This window comes from Alligator sinensis, unplaced genomic scaffold (genome assembly GCF_000455745.1).
Source record: "Alligator sinensis unplaced genomic scaffold, ASM45574v1 scaffold326_1, whole genome shotgun sequence".
Lineage (NCBI taxonomy): Eukaryota > Metazoa > Chordata > Crocodylia > Alligatoridae > Alligator > Alligator sinensis.
In genome coordinates this window covers 1704316-1729206 of record NW_005842239.1, presented here as the reverse complement: position 1 = coordinate 1729206, position 24891 = coordinate 1704316, and the positions used below count along the sequence as shown (strand labels likewise).

Sequence of the window (24891 nt, the reverse complement as noted above, 5' to 3'; positions counted from 1 at the left end):
TAGCCTCCTGCCACTGCAGGCTGGGGCCAGTGGCGACACTGGCCTCTTCCCAGTGCTCAGGGCATGCAGCTCCCGGGGCAGGGCCAAAGCTGGAACCTCCAGGGTGCAGCTTAAACCTGCCCACCCTGGGAGCAATTCCTGTGGGCCACCCTGTCCCACCTGGGGACAGAGCCGGGAGACCCCTGCCACCAAGCAGTGGCTCCAGCTACCCTCTCCCGGCCCCCACGTGGCCACTGCCACCCCCTTGCCCCCCACTCCGTATGCAGCCACTGCCACCGCATCCGTTTGGAAATCTGTGCCTCAGGTAACCAGCACAGCTGCATTTTTAGCTTACCAGCACCACCCATTTTTCAGTTCAAATCGCTGTTAACCAGCATGAGTGAGGAATGGGCCATTCCCCATACCAGTTAACAGGGATCTGAACTGAAAAAATGGGTGTAAATCAGTAAACAAACAAATAACTTCAAAAAAAAACAAATCAGGGAATTTATCAGTGAAAATCGGTTAAAACTGAGAATGCGGAACACTAGCAAAGATACAGTCTAATATGATAAATGAAGTCTGTTATTTACATCACTGAATTAATCCAGTTATCGTCTTTGTTTAGGAACAGCCTATATTTCCTGCTCTAAGCTCAAGTGTCTCTGACCACAGTGGGAACATTTGTCCTCTTCTTGCAGTGTTGATTACATCCCATTTCTAGGTAGGCTACAACAAAAATCCATTCTGATAAAATTAGCATGATCCAATTAGCGGGGAAAGCATATTTCTTAATTAAATGCTCTGATTTGTTCTCAAACCCTCTCTTCAGGTTCATTCTTAGTTTAAATCTGCAAGCTGCAGACAGATCAGAGAGATTTTGAAGGTTTGAAGTAGTTAGCCAATAAATGCTGGACAACGAGAAACTGGATTTTCCAAAAGTACAAAATGAACAACTCAAATGGAAAAAGTAGCTTATTCATGACTTATTTGTATCGCTTTATACAAACCACTTTTCTGCTTTTTCACTTTATACCCATACATGTTTATACTGTGTAACAGTAAAAAAAGTTGTATTTGACCTTTCTTTGACCATTGCTAAAAACTTTCAAAAAATCTTGATATAAAAGCAAAATATTGAAGTCTTAAGGAAAGTTACAGTAGTTTGCTGCATGAGTATTGGCATTTGGTGTGCCTGCTGGTGGAACTCATGAAAGCAAGTAATATGGAAGTATAAAATAAGGAGGACTGTTCAACTTAGCTTCCAACTTTGGTTCTTTATTAGACTGATATTGTTTTCTTCTTAAAATGATAAGCTCTCTTTGAACTGCACCTTTTCAATGCCTAACACACAGTTACCTGATCCTCCAATATTTCAGCTGTACAAAGAAAGGGTTGTCTATACAGGCACTGTAGCAATGAATATCAGGAAACAATACCTCTCTGCAGACTTTGACACAAAAGGTACACTGAAAACCTTAATTTCTTTAACTTTGATTAGAGGCTGTCCAGCACTGCAATGCAACCTTATGGCATTTATATCCATGCTAAAATATGTCCAAAACCTACTCCCCACACCGAATTATGATGCTAGTGTCTGTGATATAACACTCATATTCTCTGTTCCTTCTTCAAAGCATCTGTCCCAGCACTCAAATAATGTCCACTCCCATCTCCCAAGACAAATGGTACAAAAGAACACTAACCTCAATCTGCTGGATGGCTTCCTCCCGTTGACGGATGGCCTCCAAGTCCTCTTCGGTGATTTCTGAGAGCAGGGCCTGATCTTGATCCTGGCTCTGCCACATGCTATCCCCTCCATTGAAGATCTTCTCATCATCAGCCAAGTCAGAGAAAGGAGTGCGGGGACTCTGCTGAAACCAAAAAGAGGAAACAAAAGACACTGAGAGGTTTATCCCTTTTATACTGCATAGTTCCAGGGGACAAGCAGGGAAATTAAATTATAATGCAAACAATTGAGTTGTTCATGGCAAAAATGGAAGAACCAAAAGCACTAAGGCAGATGGATGTTAAGGGTGGAAGAGACTTAGGGCGCCTGCAAGCACTATGGAGTTTAATCCTCATTAAAATAAATAGGTTTATAATATTTAAACTTGTTTATTTTGGAGTGTTGCATCAGTGTTTACATGCACTACGTTTTCAAATGAATTAAGCTTTGGAGTGTTGCATCAGTGTTTGCATGCATTAGGTTTTCAAACAAATTAAGCACGGACCTCGGCCAGCACTGCAGGAGAGCAGGACAGTCCAGTGCTGCCCCCTGCCCTGGGCCCTTCACCCTGTGCCTGTGCCCTGCCATACAGCTGTTGGAGCAGGGAGCCAACAAAAAAGCAGAAGCAATTCAAAAGTGGAAGCAATTCAAAGGGGTGAACACTCAAAAATTTTGCAGCAGCATCTGGTGGACAAAGAGGCCCATTACACATTTTGAGTGCCGATGTGTTTGCATGCAACAAATCTATGGATGCAACATTTTAATTTGCGGTGAGCCAAACTAAACTATTTCCAAAAAGTTTTACTTTAATGCACCAGAAAGGCTTTTAAAGCATCCAGAAAAAACACCTGTGCAAACAGTCACACCACTGCAGTGCAAGAAAGGACAAAAAACATTGCGTGTACAAATGCCCTTAGACACCAACTCATGAAATCCAGCTCCTCAATAAGAACTGAGTCAGTTGCCCAGGAGGTTCCAAACTACGATGACAGTCCAAAACCTCAGCTAAGAGAGCAAGCTAATGGATATGCTCTGCTGTGGTGACATCTTCTAGGTGTCAAACTCTGAGAACCACCATTCACCTATACTATGGCAATTGTTCTGCATGATACTCTGGGTTAAACCATCTCCTGCTGGAATATCCATGATACACTAAGATGGAAGTTTCATAATTTCATTGGTTTAAAACTCAACTGGACAAACAGCAAGTATTAGGCAGATAGTCTAATAATCATACTTTGCACTTATAAAGCACTTCCTTTGTCAAGATGGCAAAGCATAGTATGGTTATTATTGCCTAATGACATTCTTAAATATTGGTATAGGGAACTACCATAACTTTTATACCTTGTATACCAGTCCCTTTTATACCAGGTGCATCTGGCAAAACACATCCACAGAAGTAAATCATATACTAGTTACTGCATCCTTGGAATACCAAGCCACCACCCTCTTATTGCAACATGGCTAGTAGAATAACATCTACAGACCCATTGTAACAGATGTTGTAGATACATATTAGAGATGACAGACCCTGCCTCAGGATCTGAAAATCAAAATATAATATATGGATGGAAGATAGAAGAAAGGAAGTGTTAGCCCCATTTTACAGATGGCAAAGGAAAGAAGTTATTGTGACATAAAGTCATGCTTGTAGTCTTGGAAGAGCTGGGAATTGAACACAGATCTCCCGAGTTCCAGTCTAGGAGATGCTTTTCTCTGCTGTAGGTACAAAATATTTGAATACACACTTAAAATGAAGCATACTGAATCCATTGACTTCATCTGCTAATGCTCACCATGCCCACTCCACGCACAACTGAGTTAGGTACATCATCAATCCGTACACAAACACAATTTTCCTACCCTGACCACTTAGCACAGCAAGTGATATGGATGCAGTGGAGAAGGACAAAGAACAGCAGTCACAGTAATAATACCATGTAGTTATCAGGGGCTCCATTTAGTTTATTTGCTCTTCTGCGTTCACTGGCTTGTTGCTGACTCGGCAAACTTTCGTTTCAGGAAGGATCTAGGACTCCAGTCCTGCCAAGAATGACATATGTGCTTATCTTCCAACTTGTGCAGAGTCCCATTAAGCTAGCTTTGCTTAGTTTGGCTTTCTAATCAAAAGTAAAATTATAATAGCTGCCCAGGTGCCTGAAATGCTCTGAAGTTGCACAAAGGCACTGTAAAGGCTTAGCCATCGGTGCTTCTCAGGGAATCGTGTGTGAGAAGGAAATGTGCTTGTTTTATTTTGCTGTGGTCCTGCTTCTGAAGACTGCAAATTGTCCTCAGTTCCCACCGAACCAGTCAGTCAAAGGCTCTCAGCATTTCACTGGAGGTGCACAGGGCCTTGCAAGATTGGGCTGTAACAGCTGAAGTAAAAACCAGCAGAAGACTCCTCTTGGTAGCCCATTACCACAAGAGGTTGTAGAGGGACACAGTACAGCTGGGATCAAAAAAGTTCAAGTCATGGATGATTGTTCTGTTTAATAGCTATTAATGGATCTGTCTAAGATGTTTCCTTTGGCATCTGTAAGCCAACCCTGGTGGAAGCCAGGGAGGGTAATGAACAGGGGAGAGATCACTCTAGATCAGGGTTGTCCAACATCCGAATGGTACATGGCCCCAGGCCACCCGGCCACAAACGGTGCAACCCCCCATCCCTGTGCCCCACCTCAGGGGCGGGGGCAGGCAGTGGAAGCTGGAGGAGGCAGGGGGAGCCGGTGACAGCTGCAAGAGAGTGCCAGGGGGCCAGTGTCAAGACCAGGAGTAGAGGGGATGAACTTGAACCCCTCAGAAGTCACATGCAGCCCATGGGCCGCCAGTTGGACAGCTCTGCTCTACATACACCCCATTCAGTGCTCTGACCCTAAAGCACTCACTTCTACCACTGTCGGAGACAGGTTACTGAGCTAGATGGACCGTTGGTCCAAACTAGTGTAGCCTTTTCTTTTTTTTTTCATGAAGGGATTAATGGCACAGCCACTGGTTGTAACCAAAGAGAAAAACATGCCCCCAGCATTGCTTCTGTCATGTTTGGTTTTATTTGCTCACTGTGAAGGAAGCATAATGGGACAGTGAAGAGCAAGTGGCACACTTCAAAATGGGAGTCAAACGTCAAACATTAAGGCCGTATGTCGGCAACTTCATTGGGGGGCTGGACTTATGTAAGTGCTGAATCCACAGTAATTCTCACTCCCTTTGTTTGGACCTGCTGGATGTTTGGCACATATAGAAATCAGACCACTAATTAATTCGGTTAAATATGGTCATACGCCCCTGCATGTTGGTAATTAAAAAAAAAAAAACAACAAAAAACCCACAAGAAATAAAATGAGGCATGAAGTGAGAGTAGCGGAAGGGAGAGATGCTGCCCACATACCAACTGGGTGGCAAACATCAAAGTACTTATTTTTCATAGCTCTAAATGTAAGAAATTTGCCACTAATATTTTCAAAACTCTAAATATAGAAAATGTATCGTTGATATTTTCTATTCTTTCCTTGCCTCCCTCCTCCAGGGAACTACTTTCTGTGGAGAAAGGATACACTGCAAAAGGAAAATCACCGTAAAAAAAAAATAGGTTTAAAAATGCATTTATACTTGCAGGGCCATATTTTAATAGCATTAAAACACTCCAGGGGGTGTTTTACTGAACAATTAATATACACCTTGGATGGCTGAAGGCATCTGGCAAAGTGCCGTCATTGCCCCAGGCATGTACTTAATGAAGCAATAAAACACCCCCCAGGGCGTCCTAATGCTACATTTGTAGCTGTGATAATCTAGTCTCACCTTAACACAGGCATTTTTCTGGCGTTAAGGTTAACAGGAATGGCAACACAGACACCATTACCACTTTTTCCTACAGCTATTGATTTGCAACTCAGATGTGTTTATTGCCAGGCAGCCACGGTTATACAGGGCAACGGGGGACGCCACCATCGTAGCAAACACACGCCGTCAGCTGCCATGAAGCAAGCCTCCGTGATCATGAGTTCCTATCACTGCTCTCCCGCGTTTCAAGCACGGCACTCTGTGCAATAATAAAGGGACTCCATCTGTGCTGCAGCAGTTGGATCTTTATTAAGTGCACTGTACGCAGTGCTGCTACATGAAGCTTGAACATACAGATTTGGGGGGGGGGGGGTGGAAGCTTACTAGGACTACCCTCAAAATCGTTCTTCTTACAAGTTCTGCTCCAACCTTCAGGTCGTCACACCTTGATCTTACCTTCTCTTTCTCTCTTCTAACTTGTCATACCCACCCATGCCGTTGTCTTGGCAGATACACTTGGAGGAATGGCAGCATTCACACAGCACAGTTTTCATGGGTTTCTGGAGGTAACTGTCAGGCAAGTCAATGAACACAACAATCCAGCTATAATAATGATCAGGCAGCACTCAAATATCTTTTTTTTAAGACACGGCCATTATCTCTTTAAAGAGACCGCATCCCAAGCACGTTATATCCATGCTCTTGGCATGACGTATGGGGCTGGGGGACATGACTTGTGAGAAGAAGCTGAGGGAACTGGGTTGATTGAGTCTGCAGAAGAGAAGACCGAGGGGGATTGAATAGCAGCCTTCACCTCCCTGCAGGGGGGCTGCAAAGAGGATGAAGCTGTGCTGTTCTCAGTGGGGGCAGATGACAGGACAAGGAGCAATGGGCTCAAGCTCCAGCAAGGGAAGTTGAAGTTGGATATTAGGAAAAACTTTCTCAGTAGGAGGTTAGTGAAGCACTGGAATGGGGTACCTAGAGGGGTGGACTCTCTATTCTTGGAGGTGTTTAAGAGCCAATGCAACAAAGCCTTGACTGGGATGATGTCGTTGGGACTGGTCCTGCTTTGAGCAGGGGTTTGGACTAGATGTGGCCTCCCAAGGTCCCTTCCAACCTCATTTTCTATGATTCTTTATATAAAGTGGTGATGCGAGTTTCCATCAGTCACTGAAAGCAACTACCTGATTTTATCTCCCTGGTATCTTGCAAAACGCCACATTACTGTGATTGAGCATTTCACACAAAACAATGGGATACGATGCACGGTGGCTGGAATTTCCTGGAAGATGTGAAAGTGGCCCCTTGTTAACTTCAAAACAGTCACCACTACGTCAGTCCATATTTTGCAGCTAATTTGATGTACTGCATCTACTTGAGCTTTTGCTGAGGCACGCAGTCCCAATGCAAAGGGTTACACAGAAAGAGAAAAGCCTCATTTTAAGCAGCAAATGCAAATTCACAACTACCACAAATGTACAATTAATCATATACAGAAATCTAATTATACTGAAGGCTTCTGATTGGAAAGACTGTGTTATCAAATGGGTTTTCCCCTGTTTCTGCTTCATGGAGTATGGGTAAATAGGCTTTATTTAAGGCGAATGGAGTTATGCTGGAGGTACTTATTGAGTCTCCATAGCCTGGAGAAAGGGGTGCTGCTTTGAACTGATGCTAAGTCTCTCCCCATTCAACCCAGTTGTAATTGGGTAGGTGGTCATTAGGGCTGTGCAAAATGGCTGTGTTTCGATTCGGTTTTGGATTCAGCCATTTCGGAGGACAGTGATTCGTTTCGGTGCTTCGGATCACTGCCCTCTTTCGTTTCTGCCAAATTTTCCCCGAATCTATTTCGAATGGGCTGCAAGCTTCACACAGCCCTACTGCCCAGCCAGGTGGGGCTTGGGGCTGGGGGCTGCAATGCCCCAGTGGGGAGCAGGACAGGGCTGTGGGTGGCTTGTCCAGGGGAGGGGGAGGGCCGCTGCCTTCTGTGTAGACGAGGAGACCCCCGCGCGGACCTCTGAGCCCTGTCACACCGGGGTGCGGGCAGGAAAGCAGCGCAGAGCAGTAAGCAAGCCTGCTGGGCCCTGCCACGTGACTTGGGTCCACAGGGAGCAGAGATCTGCCCTGTGCTTTCCTCACTGGCACTGCCCATCCCGTGCTGCACTGGATCTCTGCTCCCTGCGGAGCCAGGTCGCGCAGATTTGGTGTTTTGGGTGCCGATACACCTTCGAAACAAAAGAGCTGCCAAAATTATGCACAGCCCTAGTGGTCATACAGAACAGGGGCTGCAAGGTGAGTAGACAGATACTGGTGATATTGGGGTGCCATTGGGGTGTCTCTAGTGCCATCGGGGTGACTTGCCTACAGTAGGGCAATGGACCCTAGTGACTTTGATTTCACAGTGAAGAAGTATTTACACATACACATGCTCTTTCTCTCACATAGCCTTTCTGAGTAAAACTGCTAGATTTTATGCACTTTGAATTGTCTTTGTCATTTGTGCTTGGTTTCTTTTCATATTGTGTTAGTGGGATGGCTTTGGAATTGCTCCTTTCCTGAAATTGGCCTGTGGCAGATTTCTGTCAATGTGATATTTTTTAAAATCCAGCTCTGGATCTGTGAAGAAATTGGTACACGAGCAAAAGTTAAGGAGAGATGACACACCAGGAAGTTTATCGTATTACGTTTGTAAGGCTAAAGGGTCATTTTTTGTGGGTTATTCCTCATATTTGAAAACTTATCCACAAATGCTAGCCAAGGACCTATATTTTCTCCAGTGGATAAATTTCCTCTGTAGGATAAAATCTTTTCTGCCTGCAGCTACCATTTTATATCAGATTTTATCTTACAAATGAGGAGATTTTATGGGCAGCTGCTTTTAACCCTTTTTTGGCCTATCAAGACGGGTAACACTTCTGTGGCAGCTGTACTTGTCTAGCAGATACAAATATTTGCTGTCAGCAGCTGCACTTCCATGACAGTGTCCCAGAAGTTATCTCCTTGGAGGTCAACCCCACCCCACCTCCATCCATCCACTTCAATATTTGAAGTGGGGAAGGGAAGGAAATGAATGGGCAGTTTGCTGTGCCAACATCCTTATTAAAAGAGAGGGGAAAAAGTCAACATCATCATCATCAAAAGAGCTGAGAAGTAAACCACCAATTTTCCATCCCAAGGCACATACAACACTTTACAACTACTACATATAGTGGAGACCCAGTAAAATGCATCACTAGAGGCATAGGATGTATCTCAAAAAGACCGTTTCTGTGGGAGTAGTTCAATACTGGTAGCTTTCTCTTATATGTCTAACCCATGCACTACCATTGGTAATGGCCACGGACAAGATCTGCTACTACCAGAAATTAAAATAAGCAAAGAAACAGAAAACCATTGGACTGGTGGTGGAAGGACAGGACCTGAAGGGTTGATTAGAGCTTGATGGGAAATGGTTAGCATCCCCGTGACATAACCAAGAGCTTTCAAAAACTTCCATGAAAAAATAAAGATGGGGAGAGCGAGTCTCTCACCACAGAATAATTAAGCAGCCTTATGTTTTAACCATCAGACTACCTGCTATTCTTGGGTTATTTCCATCGCCCTTCCCACCCCGTCTCTCATGATGTTTTGTTCTGTATATTTTTTTGGTATAAATAATTACAATATTCATTGAGGCTGGGACGCATACCATGACTCAACACATCCCTGTTGCTCTGACTGTGTAGCCCTGGAGTTCAGTCTCTTTCTGGCCCAAAGACTACATTACCATAAGAGTGTGTGTGTGTGTGTGTGTGTGTGTGTAGATACCAAGTAGAATAGCTCTGGCAGGAGGCCTTGGATGTGGAAGATTTAGGCTCTAGCTACTGGTTTGGATTAGGTAAAAAAGGGACCTGACCTTTTTCTGGGCCTTCTCCTTCTCACGCAACTTCTGCAGCCACCAGGCTATTCTCAGATGGCCTCTCTTTGTTTGGATCAGTAATTTCATCCCTATGTCATATATCTCTATACATCTATATCTATATAGATCTATATAAATATATATCTCTATATATATATATCTATATAGATCTATATAAATATATATATATATGTGTGTGTGTGTGTGTGTGTGTGTGTAAATGTGTGTATGTGTGTGTACACACACACATGCACACACACACACTTACATATTTATCCCCTGAAACAAGGCAACACATCAGCAACTAAAGTCTACGAGGCTCTCTCATGCTGCAGAGCACCTTACTCCTCCAGCCTTATACAGCCCTGGAGACAGACTTATATAGCCCTTTGCCCCTGCCTCCTTCTGGTCACCTGCCTTTCTACTCTTAATTAAATAATTAAGGGGCTCTTCTTCCTGCCCCCTTCCTCACTCCAAAGGGAGACTGGTCACTGAGACCTTGCCTTGCCCCCTGCCAGAGGAGACAGGTTGTCAGTGATGGGCTAGCAAAGCCCCCAGTGATTAGCTCTGCTGATCGGCTCCACAGAGCCCATGGCAGGCAGGGCTGCTGCCCAGCAGCAGCCCCTGAGAAAGGAGAAGGGAGAGTGGAAGAGGACTGGGACATGCTCATCACTGTAGCAGACACCCCGGTAGCAGCATATGCAACTGTACAGGAATTACACACAGTGCTAGGAAATGCAAAAACTCCTCTTTGAAAGTACTACTATGTTGTGGCACCTTCAGCATCTTGTAATGCTACAAAGAGCATAAATGGCTGGATGCTCAATGTCTATGATGCTACAAGGACATATTTAATGCTATAAAAGTAACGTCTCTCCATGGCCTCATGCATTCTTCTCCACCGGTATGCCTACTTTACAGATGCACCACTGTCCTCATAACGAGGTGAACGGTAAGGTATAGAGGTAGTTGGAGAATGTCTTGGCTACTCTAGGTAAGTGTTTCTCAATCTGAGGGTCGCAACCCAAAAGTGGGTTGCAAGAATATATGAAAGGGTCGCAAACAAACTTTAAAAGATGGATTCTCCTTTTAAAGGAGAAACATATGGGAAACCATGGCTTTTCCCCTGCAGGCTGGCAGAGTTTTAGCCTTCAAGAGGCTGCATGGCGCTCTCCCATGCCCCCTACACCCACTCCCTGTGACCCACAAACTGCAGGGCTGAAGGTAGTGGGTCGGGACTGGCCATTGATGTTTACAAATGGGTCTTGGTCCAAAAAAAGTTGAGAAGCACTGCTCTCGATTGTCCCATGTATCCCATGGCGTTAGTATGGGATCCAGCTCCACGCATCCGCCAGATCCTGGTGGGCCATTTCCCTTCCAGGTTCTTCATTCAAACCCAATACACAAGTCAGCGACTCACCTTGTGGTATAAGATTTCAGCCAAGTCACTTTGGATTTCTGGATTTAATGGAAAGCAGAATATGGCCTACAACCTAATTTTATCTTAAAAACTGCAAACCAATCCATGAAACTCATGTCCAGTCATGAAAGTCTATAGTGTCCCAGGAGATCTATATGTGTCGGGTAATATGCGACAGCGTGGAGTTCCTCCTTATCCATTCCTCAGGACTCCTCATTTTTCTTCTGGCCAAATTTTTAGGACGGGAAATCATTAACACGCTTACCTTCTGGAAGGTATCGTATCTTCTCGAGGGTAACAGTTTGATTCTACATTTTATGCGAACATTAAACCTGCCAAGGGGATGTTTCTCTCTTGCTTTATGGTATGAGCATACAAATAAGCAATTGGACTCTGTGTTGCTGGGATCAACCTGTTTTTGTTGCCACCATGCATACAGTGTGGAGCTTAAAATTTGATTATACTTGGAATAAGGAGTCCAGAATGGCTACATTAAAAACCAGTGAAATGCTTTCAGGAATGGCCGGCAAAGACATTGCTGACATACTGTTAGTTACAGTCTTTCATGGTTACAGATTTCCCCCCCTCTTTTAATAAGGATGTTGGCACAGCAAACTGCCCAGAAAAAAATGCCATGAAACAGCCAGCTCTGCCTGCCTAGCTTCAATATATAGCTAGATTAAAAAGACAGATATATTAGATTAGATGATCTTTCTCAAGCCATCTTTCCAAAACAACTAACCTTGCAAACTCAGAAAGATTTAGAGCTGTATCTTGCCAAGCAAAAGCCCAAAGCAATTATAGGTAGAAAGGCCTCCGGCAGTCACAGAACAAGTGGACTGGGACTTCTAAATCTTTTAGAGAATTGAAATAGTGATATTACAACTTTGCATTATCTTTCACACAGAAGATTGTAACCGTGATTGGTGACCTGAGATCTGGTACCTTATGAGGGGCGCTTCATGCAGGGAGTGAAAAAGGGAAGCAATCAGAAATTAGCTATTTTCATGCCCTTCTGTTTCACCCCACATCAGCTTCAGACCCATTGAGAGATGCTCGTTCCAGCTCCTAAACTGAATTTGCTTTAAGTAACATATCTTCCATCCTGGGTACAGACGGCATCAGCATGCACAAAATAGAAAAATCAATCTAACTTTATAAGCTATGTAAATATGACGACGCTGTGCTACAGCAGCTTGAGAAGAAGCAGTATGAGTGAGTACATTGCTGTAATGAGACTTTTCCCTGGGTTGCTGGGATTTGTTTTTTTTTGGTGTTTTTTAATTTTTATTTCCCCTTCGTGAGCATTTGTTCAGGTTTAAATTTGAAGAAGGTGGAGCTGAAGTCAAGCAGGAAAATCATCAGTTCTACTAAAACTGTGCTGTAGTATACGGAGGAAAATGAGAGTTAGTGGGATAAGGAGCTAGCAGGAGGCATTGGGCTGGTTCATTTTTCAGGACACGTAGGCTTGCTATTTAGGAGTTTTCATTGTCCTCATCACGGCAGTCCTGACCCTTAATGGAAGGCTTTTTAAGTCTCCTGGAATTGAAGGAGCTGGGAAAGGGAACAGAGCAGCTTGCTGAGCCCCTCCTGCTATTTTCTTCCTTCCCCCCGCCTTGTATTATCTTGCTAAATCCATGCCTTGTGATCTTGGCCTCCCCATCTCGGTGAGAGGGCTGGTCTTGTACCTTCTTGATCTCACCACACTCTGAACGGATGAATAAAAGTCTGTTTGTGACAAAGATACAAGTGGCACAAGCAGGAAGTGAGCTGCATGCTGGGGCTCGATTTGTAACCTCAACCAGGTTGTTCACAGAACATCTTTTTTTTTTCAGAGCAGAGTGAATAAAACTCCCAGGTTGACCCAAATCCAAGAGGAAAGGCCTTCCTCTTAAATCCTCTTCCATGAACTACTGGCTTAGTCAACCCTCCCCTGTGCAAGTCCAAGATGGGCAGGTCTCTAATAACCCCTGAAATGACAGCAGTTATTTGTTCATGAAAGCTTGTGCTCTATATATATCTGATGCACTTAGTCTATAAGTGCACATATACCCTGCCTCCTGCCTGCCTTCAGACTAAAACAAGGCTAACTACTTCTCTCAGCAGGTAGGGGTAGCAGGGATGCTGCTCAGGGAGAACAGGGTTGGTAGTACATCCAACCTTTCACAGCTAATGGCTGTAATCATCACCTGCCTTTACCCCACTAATGTCTTAGGCCCATTCTGTAAGGGGGGGGAAGAAAAGGTTGGGTCTGTTTCTATTTCCACTCTTCTCTTTCTCTCTATTTTGGAACACTATCTACAATGCCAACAGATGGTCCCGCGGCAATGTGAGTGAAGTGGAATAATAACGATGAGCAGAGGCATAAACATTCACTTCTCTGTAGCCTCATATGAATTAATTAAAAAAAAAGAAGAATCAATTGCATTTCACTAACAATGTTTAATCATAACACACACACACCCCGCACCCCTCCACACACCCAAATACTAAGTACCTTTGCTGTCCCCGCCCCTACGAAGCATCTCTATACATGCAAAAACAAACCAGATAAATGTGTCCTAGGTCTGCCATAAATGCGAGCATTGCTGGTATTTTTATTACATAGCATCCCATTTTTAAAGCTGTTCCTGCCCTTTCCTAGCTGTCTGAATTATATTCTCATAATACCAAGGTGCCACGGCCACTGCTGGCGGAGAGCTGTACAGTACGTCCTTTCTGTGAACTGGGGAGAAAGCAGAAAGCTGCTGTGCTTACAGCTGACTCTCCCCATTTTCATATGCCTCGTGTCTTTGCCATTTGGATATCTGGACTCCAAGATAAGGAGGAGGAGAAACATCCTGGTTGTCTAAATACAACCATATTTTGCATGCTCTTCCAGTTAGTCTGGTTACGGATTGCAAAAGGAAGGGTGGGTGCCACTGGTCTTTTTGGTGGCATCAGTGTTGTGGAAAGAGAAATTTCCACTGGGCTTCGATGAAGGCAAGAAACACATTCAGGTTAAATGCTCCGAAGATACGAGATTGAGGGAAACTGTCTTGATGTTGGAAGAGGTGTAGGTTGTAGCCGTGTTGGTCTATGGACATCAGCAGACAAGGATCTTTGGGTAAATCTGATATCTTTTATTAGACCAACTCAAATATTTGGAAAAATTCTTTGCAAAGATGAGTAAAAAGATATCAGATTATTGGACCAACTCAAATATTTGGAAAAAGCAATCTTTGCAAAGAAGATTTTTCCCAATTATTTGAGTTAGTCTAATAAAAGATATCAGATTTACCCAAAGAACCTTGTCTGATGACTGCAAGAGCTGCCCTGAGCACAAGTACAACATGAATACTTGTCCATAGTATTCTTGAAGTGGATGGAAAAGAGAGAGGGAAACAGGGCTGGAGGAAATACACCATTTTCCTTTACGCAATTCCATGTAGAAAACCACAGACCAACACCAGATCTTCCTGCTATTAGCTGTTGCACACAACTGAGTTACACAGTTGATTGAACCTACATGTCTTCCTGTGATGCACATTCAAAATAATCTTAATAATTAACCACTAGCTCTTCTTCCAGATAATGCCAGGACTCGGCCACTTTCATCTAGGAATGTCCTTGACCTTAGAAAAGCAACGTGAACCCTCCCTGAGACTACAGACCACTAAAATTTTAATGCCAAAAGCTGTCAAAACATTAGTGCAGCAAAGTTCAAAGTCTGCTTTTAACAGGATGACTGGACGGTTCTCCTAGCTTTAGACTGTTAAATAAATATTTACCGCACAAAATATACTGCATAAGATCGGAGAACGCCCCCGTATCTTTCCAGCCCGCGACACGGGCCTGACTATCCCGCAAGTCTCTGTATTATCTGACTTCCTGGTAGTGCAATGCCTTTCCCAAATTGGAGTGACTACGTGAACTCTGACCCCTAGGTTCAACACTGAGTGATCATCCTTGCCTACATAAACCTAAATCCCTAATACCATTTTGGCGGGGGAACAAGATATGCCAGGAACCAAAAGCGGGCCTCCTTATCACCAGCGTGGTATCAAAACCAGATCTACGCTTTAATTCTAGAAGTGAATATTCACTCACCGTATCGAAGGCCAAATAAAGTCCCTTGGTTCCCTTCTCTCAGCATGACCAAAAGCATCACAGACACCTTTTAAGCACTGGGGCATGGGTGATTAGGAAAGGTCACCTAAGATTCAGGTGAAGTCCAGGGACCAGATTCGCAGGCAGCCGGGAGTCAGAGCCCAAGTCAGGGTAAGCCAGGACTCAAGGAAGCACAGATGGGTCAGGAGAAAGCACCAGAGCCTTTGCCCAGATGTGGCACTGCTGGAGTGGGTGGTGCTTGCTGCCCGCAGTCTCAGGGGATCGTTCGCCCAATTAGGACCCCTGGCCCCGGGACACTGATCAGGGCTTGCTGCAAACAAGGCCTGCTTCCCTGCAGCCACAGGGGTTGGGTTGCCCCGATCATTCAGTCAGCATGAGCCGGGTCCTGAGCTGAGCTCATTACAGCATCAAATTAGTGCAGTACAGCAATGCCTAACAGCCTAATGGAGCGCTACCAGTGATGAAGGGTAAGGACAGACACGGCTTTTCACGGTCATTGTGCCTGCCTCTTCCCAAGCTGGCACTGCAGGGGCTTCAGGTTCCTGATCCTGACCACCTCAGGACCTCACAGTGCCAGGGCACACAAAATCGGGCCCTTGAAGCCCCCAGAATACCTGCCTGGGCTCCTTCCTTGCAGTGTGCTTGGCATATGGGTCCCGGCATGCAGGCACGGGGCCGTGCAAGTCCCAGCATGGAGGCACCGGGTGCTGGGGGTTCCCCAAGTCCTGTGCCACGTCCCACCAGGAGCTGTGCCAGGACTTGCATAGCCCTGTGTCCGAAGCACAGGTCAGTGCAGGTCCCAGTGCACAGGCAGCGGGGGAACGTATGAGTCACAAAACAGAGAGAAGTGGGGCTGGAAGGGACTGTCAGAGGTCAGGTCTAGTCCAACCCCCTGCCTGAAGCAAGATCATCCCTATCCAAACCATCCCATGCAACCGTCATCTAAATTTGCATGGAGGCACAGGGTGCCAGGGATTCCCCAGGTCCCATGCCACCCCATGCCAGGACGGCAAGGAGGCACCGCTCAGCATCAGACCTAGGAAATCCTCAGGCAAGGGGAACATGTTGATCAATGACCCACATCAGGTCTCTGCCGGGTCCCCGAGCAAGGAGTCCATGCCCACGAGGGACACCGGACAGTGTGCATTTCACCCAACGAAGCAGATCAGCTGTGACAAGACACTTCCCTGATCCTCTTCCATTTGGCAACTTCTGTTTCTACCCTACGAGACAAATATTGCATATTTGCCTATTGCATATTATTGCATATTAATTTGCATATTATTGTCAGAGCTTTCTGATCACTTACCAGCCCAGGATCTGAATATCTCACCAATGATCTAGGGCTTGGCATGTCCCGGTGAGGTCAAGGTGAAAGGTCTTCCTGAACTTACAGCAGCCCGTTGGGCTAGCATTGGTTAAATGACAGCAGCAGCAGCCAGTGGCATGTACATGAGGACACCATCACATCCAGTTGCTTTTGATGCCCCAGCCTGAAGGGGCAGATCCCTATTTATGTCTGAGCTGACTGGGGGCAGCCACTGTCATGAGTCTGCAGCAAGGCTGAGACTTACCTCTCTGGATCCTTAGTAAGACCAAAACTGGCCTTATCCCTGGGAGGCAGGGAAGTATCCCCGGTCTTACAGCTGGGGACAATGAGATGTAAATAACTTCACTACCCTGCTCTACATCACACAGGATGTTTCCCCAAGGACTAATGCTATCCTGCTAGTCCATCATCCTTAACATCAGTAGATCTCAGCAAAGGAAGTATCGCAGGTGAGCCATCTGCGGCATGGACCAGTGATGTGAGTTACCCAAAGCTATCCAAAAAATGAGCTGAGCACCCAGGCAAAATCGCAGACTTCCGATTCCTGGCCCGGTGTTTCACCCACTAAACCAGCAGCTGCATTGAATGACTGATGCTGGTTTTAGCAGAGTCTGGGTAAAGCCGCGTCTGATGCGGCACAACTAAACAAGGGGATTCTCCGTGGCAGCAGCAAAATCTTGACATGTGCACGGTCGCAAGGGAGGGAGAAAAGGGAATAACAGTTCAAGCCTTCTAGATACCATGTAAAACATTTTTTAATTTAACCGTAAATTTGCAGCGATAAAGCCTATTGATCCAAGGCTGATTGCGTGCAGCTGCTTGTTAAGTATTACATGAATACAACACGCAGCCCCTTAATTGTTTTTCTTCAGGAGATTTTTATTTTTAATTAAAATAGAAACAAAGGTAGTAAAAATGTTAAAGCGAAACCAAATGGCAGACACCTGCAGAGAAACAAAAGGCACTGACTGAACTGAACTGAAAATACTGGAAATCTAATTTGGGAATATCTAAAATTACTTCTGTGTACCATGCTGCCCGCTGTCCTATTCTTGCCTTTACAATACAGAGCTTCGGCCTCTTCTGAGATCCTACCCCAGGTGTGATCCTATCCCACCCCACTCCAGACCTTCAGATACTGTTAATGCAAAAGCAGGGGAAGAGGGTGTCTTCCTTCTCCTTCTCATGGCTTTGCTGTGATGGTCTTCAGGCTAAAAAATGGCACATTGCAAAAGGGGACAGGTAAATGTTTGATTTTTTTTCAGGTACCCAAATGGGCTGGACTAGGATCCCACTTCAACACCTAATAGGTGGAACATGATCACTGATCTGCTCCATTGCCTCTCATACTTAGGTTGTAAGGTGCTTGGGGCACGGTCTAGTTTTGTATTATGCCTCTGTATGGCAGCTAGCCCAACGGGGCACCGGTTTGTGACTAGTTGTCCTCGTCCCACTGCAATGCAAATAAAACAAGCTGCTTTATTGTAATCTCTCTCTTCCTTTCTTCAACATTACATTTTTCAAAGTGTTCTTCATCCCATCCAAGCCAACACACTTTATACTCATAGGACAAAATCATTGCTACTGGTGATACCACAGATCTGTGGTCAGTTTGCAAATTGGCATCCGATTCCTGTATTCTTGAGTGCGCACTCATGGCTTGCAACACAACAGCCTAGCCTATTTGGAAAGGCATTATGCATAAATAATGCACTCTGTTACATTTAGTGGATGTAGAGCATGTGCTTCTGAATAAAATTAAACTGGGAGCATTTTGCTATGTAGACAGTTTTGGGGTTGAGTAATGGCACATCTAGTCTAGTATTCTACCTTCTTCAAAGATCTGCAATGGACATTTCAGATGAAGGCAGAAAATAATTTGCTCATCTCGAATGGGCGAATACATATGTGCCGTGGTTATTTCATGACTCAGTATGTCAGATGCCACTGCATGCAGAGGCCACACACCAAGCAGATATTGTATGGTCCTTATCATGCACTGGGGACATTTTAATATCCGGTAAGCTAGGGTGTTTTGCATGTAGGTTTGCAGCTGAATAACAACACATACGACAAATTAGCTAGTAATCAGAGTTCTTCACGATATACTGTGTATATGCACCGTCTCATATGTAGAAACGCTCTTCATTCGAGTCTTTGACTAGGTGCGTTTGCTATACAAGCAGCATCAGGCAGTGGTGTTCCTGCTCTGTCCGAATAAGCCTTCCCCGCCAGGAAAAAAATAATCAGTAGAGTACCATTATTCACTCCTCAGTTTCTTCTCAACTGCAGAGTCACAAGACAGGCTGGTGGGATGGAGGGAGGGACCGGACTGTGTGCAGGCTGACCGTGCATCTCAAAGAGCTCCTGATACACATAAGTAACTTTCCTTTCTTTTACAAGTAAACTGGCAATCAGACACATTTTCGCATGTGGATGTTGTACCAGAAGGCTACCTCTGTTTCTCCCCAAAAAACTCTGCTCTGTGACAATTTGGTTAGGATGGGCCCTGCAGAGGGTACACACCTTACCCTATCCCGTTAGGTAACCTGAGCTGGATGCATTCCTGAGGGAGGGGGGAAACCTGCTCCCTTTGCCAATGTGACTGGCATCACACCCCTGGGTGAGGGGCTTGGGCTCCCTGGTGGGCTAGAGACTGCCAGTCTGCCCAGCAACCAGTGATGCGTTTCAAATTTTGTTGGCTGACAGCCAACAGGAGCTGGCCTCCATTGGACCAGGTAAATGAGGTCATAAGGGAGGACTGCCCAGGAGGAGGGGTCATAGTCATGATGAAAACTCAGAGAGAGAGAAGAGCTGGACCACCTGAAACTTGCTCTCTATCTCTCGAAACTCATGATCAAGGAACTGCCTGCCTCCAGAGGGAATCTCCACCTGCCTCTGGATGATACTCATGAGTAAGATACCCGAGATCTAACTAGATATGTAGCTTGCAGTAACTCAGATGAGTGATCAAAGGCTACCCAGCCAGGGGAGTTTGCTCAGTGGGATTTCTCTGCTATTGCTCTACCCTGGACCCTATTCTAACCCTACCCTTTGTAACCAATAAAGTTCTCCTTTGCACCTAGTGTGGGAGACGTATTGGGAGTGGGTCTAGATTATGCCTTGGCGTCCCCTTGGTTCGGCTGAGTAAGGGAGACCGCTACTTGTGCTTCTGACTGAGGGAAGCATCCCGAGTTCTTGAAGTGAGTCAAGTACCCTCGAGGGCTACTAGGCCTGTGTTTCCCAGGGGACACCATGCCAGTATCAAACCCGTCCCTGGGTGGTGGCAGCTCTACCCCCAGGCTAGCAGGTGTGCTCCAGGAAGGGGGTCGGCCAGATGTGAGGCACCCCCAGGGAGGCACTCGGACCCTGGAAGGTGGTCGGGCGCAGTGAGGTGGGTGGCTCAACGCAGGAGATGGCCCGCCACAGATGTCTTCAAAGCAGAGCCCACGGCACCTGGAGGTATGTCTCCAAATCTCATAGGCAAAGAGTGATGGGAGGACTCCTCTACCAAAGCCCTCCACAGCAGTGGGGTGTGTGGTGAAGGCATGAATTTAGCTATGTGTTGCAGCTCTGCAGACATCAATTATAGAAACCCAGCCACAAAGTTGATAGGGGCTGAGGTGTGTGACCTGTCCTTAGCCCTTTACTCAACAGTGTGGGGAAGGGGACTTATCGCTAGAGCAATACTGCTTGGCCAGGAAGATTTATTCAGACATGATCCTGCCTTGAGCAGGAGGTCCCTCCTAGCCCTACCTACTTCTTTATAATACCACGGAGGGGATGGAGAACAATTTATGGGAACTGCTAAGGCATAAAATGTGTGTGATCAAAGACTCAGGAGCCGAGACCTACATGCGAGAACATCTGCACAGCAGTCACTCACGGGAGCACTCCAGGTGCAAGATGAAGTATGTCTGTTTTTTTTATTATTATTCTTTTTTTAAGAATAATAATATAAAAATCATTTTTGTGAAGAACACCAATACAGTTACTGAAGATGCAGCTGAAATTTCACGGAAGAGAAGATTTTTCAGTAAATTCCGTCAGAGAAGTACACTTGCAACTAAAACGAATGCAAAAATAGCATCTCTGAATTGATTTGCCAGGAAGAAATAAGTGGAAGGCTTTCTGCTGTTAACTAATGCACCTGTGAAAGGTCTTTGTGGGGAAAGACGTTCATGTAACCTTCCACATGCTGGCAAGAAACAGGAAATGGATGTGCGGGAAAGCTACGCAGAGCAGTTCATTCTCCTCTTACATCCTCTCTTTGACATGTGTTATACGCTCAAGATGCCATCCTGCCATTTGCTCAAGTGCTCAGTCTAGCAATCCCATATTGTTTGAGGACTTTGACTAGGTTTGGAAAGCTACCAAAATGTTAGCATCACCATAATTGTGAAGGATGGAGAGAAAAGACCCTGAAAAGAATTTAAGGCTGAAACAAAGTTTAGCAAAGTGTGTATTTCCCCATGCAACATCTGGACAGTGGCTGAACTGCGCTGCAGACAGGAGGGGACAAGGATGCTCATTTGAATAATGGCTTCCCTGAATTTTTATAGGAACAAAACAAATCCTACTTTTACAGCTATTGTATCTGTACTGCCGTATTTCTGCAGTGATGATGCCATGCCCATGTTCCTTGGGTAACCTATCCTGCCATCCAATTGCTCTTAATGTTCAGAACCTACCTCCTAATACTTACCCTAAGCATTTCCTTCTTACCTTCAAGCCATTCTGACTCACATAATCTAATATTGTAAATAATTTGCCCATTCTTCATGCCTATTGTCACCTTGACGGTATTTATAGATTGCAATCATGTCTCTTCTGAGTCGTCTTTCTTTGACTGAATACATTTAAGCTCCTGCATTTACTCATCGGATGCCCTGTATTCTAGACCTTGTGTTATTTTTGTTGCCCTTTCTGTATCCTCTCTCCCTCTAAACACAATGACAAAGGAATTGCACAGATCTAACTTACTGGGACTAAGTAAGCAACTCTTTTGATGGCATAAAGCTCACTTTCCAGTAGCTGCCTGTATTGGTTTTGAGGAGCTAATGTAGAACTAGAACCTTACAGCAGTCACTAAAACCAACTTATCTGACTCTAACTCCATGGAAATGGCCTTTATCTGTTGTATATCTTCACCTTGAAGAGTAAAACTGTACTTCAAGCTTTTACACTGCCTTCTGGAGCAACAGGTTAATCCCCCCAACCTTTTATTTTTAAATGAACAAGGAAGATGTGACACTGAGAAGTGGCTAGCCCAGGGCTGTACAGCAAATGGGTCTCTGTGCCGTTGCAGTTTGCCTCTGTACAGAACATTTCCACTAGGCATCCTATTGCAAGTGCACAATGAACTCAGTGTGCACACAATGCTCCCTAAAACACTTAGGGAGAAGGGTCCAGGGTTAGTTGGAGCCCTGTAGAGCTGGGCTCAGTTCCCAGCCCTGTCACCGACAACCTATTTGACCTTGAGCAAGCTGCTTAGTTTCCCTCTCCAGACCCAGCTGGTCTAATAAAAGAGATCAGATTGACCCAAAGAACCTTGTCTACCTATGTCCTTAGACCAACACAGCTACAACCTGTATCTCCAGACCCATGCAATCATCGTGCATCCCATCCCATCCCATTCCTTGTAATAATCTGCAATTCCTCTAATAGCATCAGCACCAACATTGGAAAGAGGACAAAATGCACAACACTGAGGAGCACATAAATTGCTGCACCCATAACCAGAAAGTCGGACAGAGCTCCCTGCAGCAAGTGCAAATCACCTTTGTCATAATATACGTTTCCACCTGTTCATGTGCCCTCAGGAGGAATCACACGTGCCTTGTAGGGGTCGAGGATGGCTGGCCATATCTTTGTCAGGGGAGCACAGATTCAGAAAGGATAGACCAGGTAGAGCAGAGCTGGGTAGAGGATGCTTGACTCCTGCAGGCTGTGTGCTGCTCTGACTAACCCGGCTAACTACATCTTGCTGAAGGAAAGGATGGCAGCATCCTGGGAATGCTGTAGAAAGACATTTTGCATCGCTATCATTGATCCTGATAGATGCTGGCACTTCACCAAAGGAGACTGGAACAGGTGCAGTCAATGTGATGGTTAGACTTATCTGGAGCAATCTTACCCCAAATGGCAGCATCAATTTGTACCACCTTGCACAACCAAAAGGGCTCTGCAGGTTATGCGTACACTATGCAATGCTAGCTTCGGTACTGGAAGCAACAGACTGTAGTAACACGCCAAGCTGCTGGGATTAATTAGCTCTGCAGAGAAGCTGGGTGTATTAGTTTAGGCAGAACACCATGTGACATGGCCACACTTCTTCCAAGAGCACAAGGAATCTGTTTGGAGGCAGCTCAGGTATCTCTGCTTGGCTTGACGCTGGGCTGGAGGGATATACCTGTGGACACGTGATGCATGCTAGCAATTGCAGAGACGTCCAGCATGCCTGATGTTATTTAGTGCAGGATGAATTCATCAAGGCAGTGACAAAACTAAGACAGTCTTGCAAAGGAGCTGCTCTAACCATTTTCTCCTTTCAGAGAAATCCTGCATATTCACTGCATTTAGAGGTATAAGAGAGCTCTCTGCAAGGCCTTGCCTAGACAAGACCCAGAGCAATAAACATGCATCTTGTTTCATTTATTAACGTTTTAAATAGAATGGCCTCCTTTTCCTACCAGACTTTACCGCATGCCCTTGACCTCCATTGAAATCAATGAAACTTGAGGACACTCAGCATCCTCCAAGCATTGGGTTCGTAATGAGCTAAAAACACCATGAAGACACACAGCAATCGCCGCTGTGTAGATCTGGACCTTTCGAGATCACGCTGCATCAAAACTCTGATGGATGCTTCTGCGATTTGCTAATACTAATGACCTGAGCATTAGAGTGTCCAGCAAATTGTGCTAATGTGCAGTTAAAGGGTACTAATGGATGCAGGGATGTAATTGATTGTTTGATGGATAGCCGGGCAGCCCTGCTAGAAAGAGCTTTTGCCACAGTCCAAGACATTTTCATCCCCCAGTTAACCTAGCCCTGACTGCTCTCATGAATTATCTCCTCAGGCTGCGGATATATATTTTTTTCTAATAAACATGTTATTAGAAGCAACCAGGAGGGGAGCGGGAGAGTAAAACCTACCGTCTCTTCCGAAGGCTTTGCAGAATCTACATATTATCTACGAATGTGTCCGGGCCAGACACGAGGTCTCCGCTTCTCCACACTGGAGAGCTCTGAAACTCCAGAAGGGGAGAAGCTGAAAGGTCAGCTTAAAGCAAAGGGGCCCGTGGTAAGCAAGGGATGCAGTCCTGCATGATGGAAGCAGGTCCCCCAGGCTACACTTGCATGCTGGAATAGGTCACATGGTGCTACAAGGAGTGCAGGTTAGTAGGAGGCTGAGACAAGGGAGCACAGCTGGAGTCCTTGGGTTTTAATTGTTAGAGCCAAATTGCAATCCCATGCAAGTCACTGACCAACTCCCATTGGTTTCAGTAGGATCTGGATTTAGCCCTGAATCTTTCCACCATAAATCCCTGATTTACACTATTTGATCTGTTAGTCTACCTTAATGCTTTGTTCTTAATTTTTTTTTTTTTTATTCTAAAGAGTTGGAGTGAATGTACCTTTTAAGCATATGAAATTATGCTTAAAAGGTACCCTTTCTCCTGAAAGCTTATAAACCCTAACCAGAAGCATCCATAAAACACAGCTGAAAACAAAAGAAACCGACTCATCACAAAAATAAGTCACACTTCAGCACTCCCTGCCCCTTGATTATGCTGGTCCAAAACCCACTGAAGCCTTCCCCAAAATTTATAAGAATAAAGAGAGCACGCTGGCCTCAGGACACAAAACGGATCCAAGATGGAAACTTTATCGAACCAAGCTGCAGTCAAGAGCAGATTGCTACAGACACCAGCACAAAGGGGAGTCACTCAACAAGGCTGCATGCTAATCCTAATTTGTTTGAGCGCTGCACGCTTAGTATGCTGGAAACTGCTGCAGTTTTTAAATCTCCTTTTATTGAAAAATTGTTGATGAGCAAAATGCATAATGTTCCCCATTACTCTCCATCCTGTGCACTTCCCCTGGGCATTGAAATATTCTTATCTTGTTTTTCTAGCTGTTCCTCAAGCATATTTATATTGTTAGCTCCACAATAGGTATCATTATGTCACTAAGAGCAATTTAAGCATTAATAGTATGGTTATAGGAAGAAATGCAACTGATCGTATCACGTGCTATTAAAAGGAAAATGCACGGGCTTAATTATTCTTTGTTCTGGAATTTGTGCCAAAAAGTTCTACGGGGAGGGAAATGAGGAGACAGGGAAAAGGAGAGAACAAACGAGGAAGGACCGGGAGCTGGCAAGAGTGACTGAAGGGCAGAGAAGACGCTGAGAAAGAGAAATGAGAGAGAGAGAGGAGTGATAAGAGGAAGTCTCAGGGACACGAAGTGCGTCAGAGGTAGAGGAGGGACAAGCTTTATCCCCAGCTTCATGATCCAAACATTAGAAACTGTGATGCCCCACAGAGATCAAGACAAAAAAAAAAGCAGAGCAGCAAACACATGGGAGACGGACGGTGAGAAGGTGAAATCCTCAAGGGTCCTGACGTACCCCTGGA

General features: G+C 45.1%; 1 protein-coding gene across 7 annotated transcripts in view; it reads right to left on the bottom strand.

Moving 5' to 3' along the window:
- Positions 1 to 24891, bottom strand: part of TSNARE1 (t-SNARE domain containing 1) — a 518176-nt gene that overhangs the window by 90874 nt on the left and 402411 nt on the right. For 6 of the 7 annotated variants that reach the window (XM_025208583.1, XM_025208579.1, XM_025208580.1 and 3 more), the window contains one exon: positions 1686 to 1853. In XM_025208583.1, coding sequence (XP_025064368.1) covers positions 1686 to 1853 — 168 coding nt within the window. The remainder of the gene's footprint in view (positions 1 to 1685; positions 1854 to 24891) is intronic. The other variant, XM_025208585.1, reaches the window with a different exon arrangement.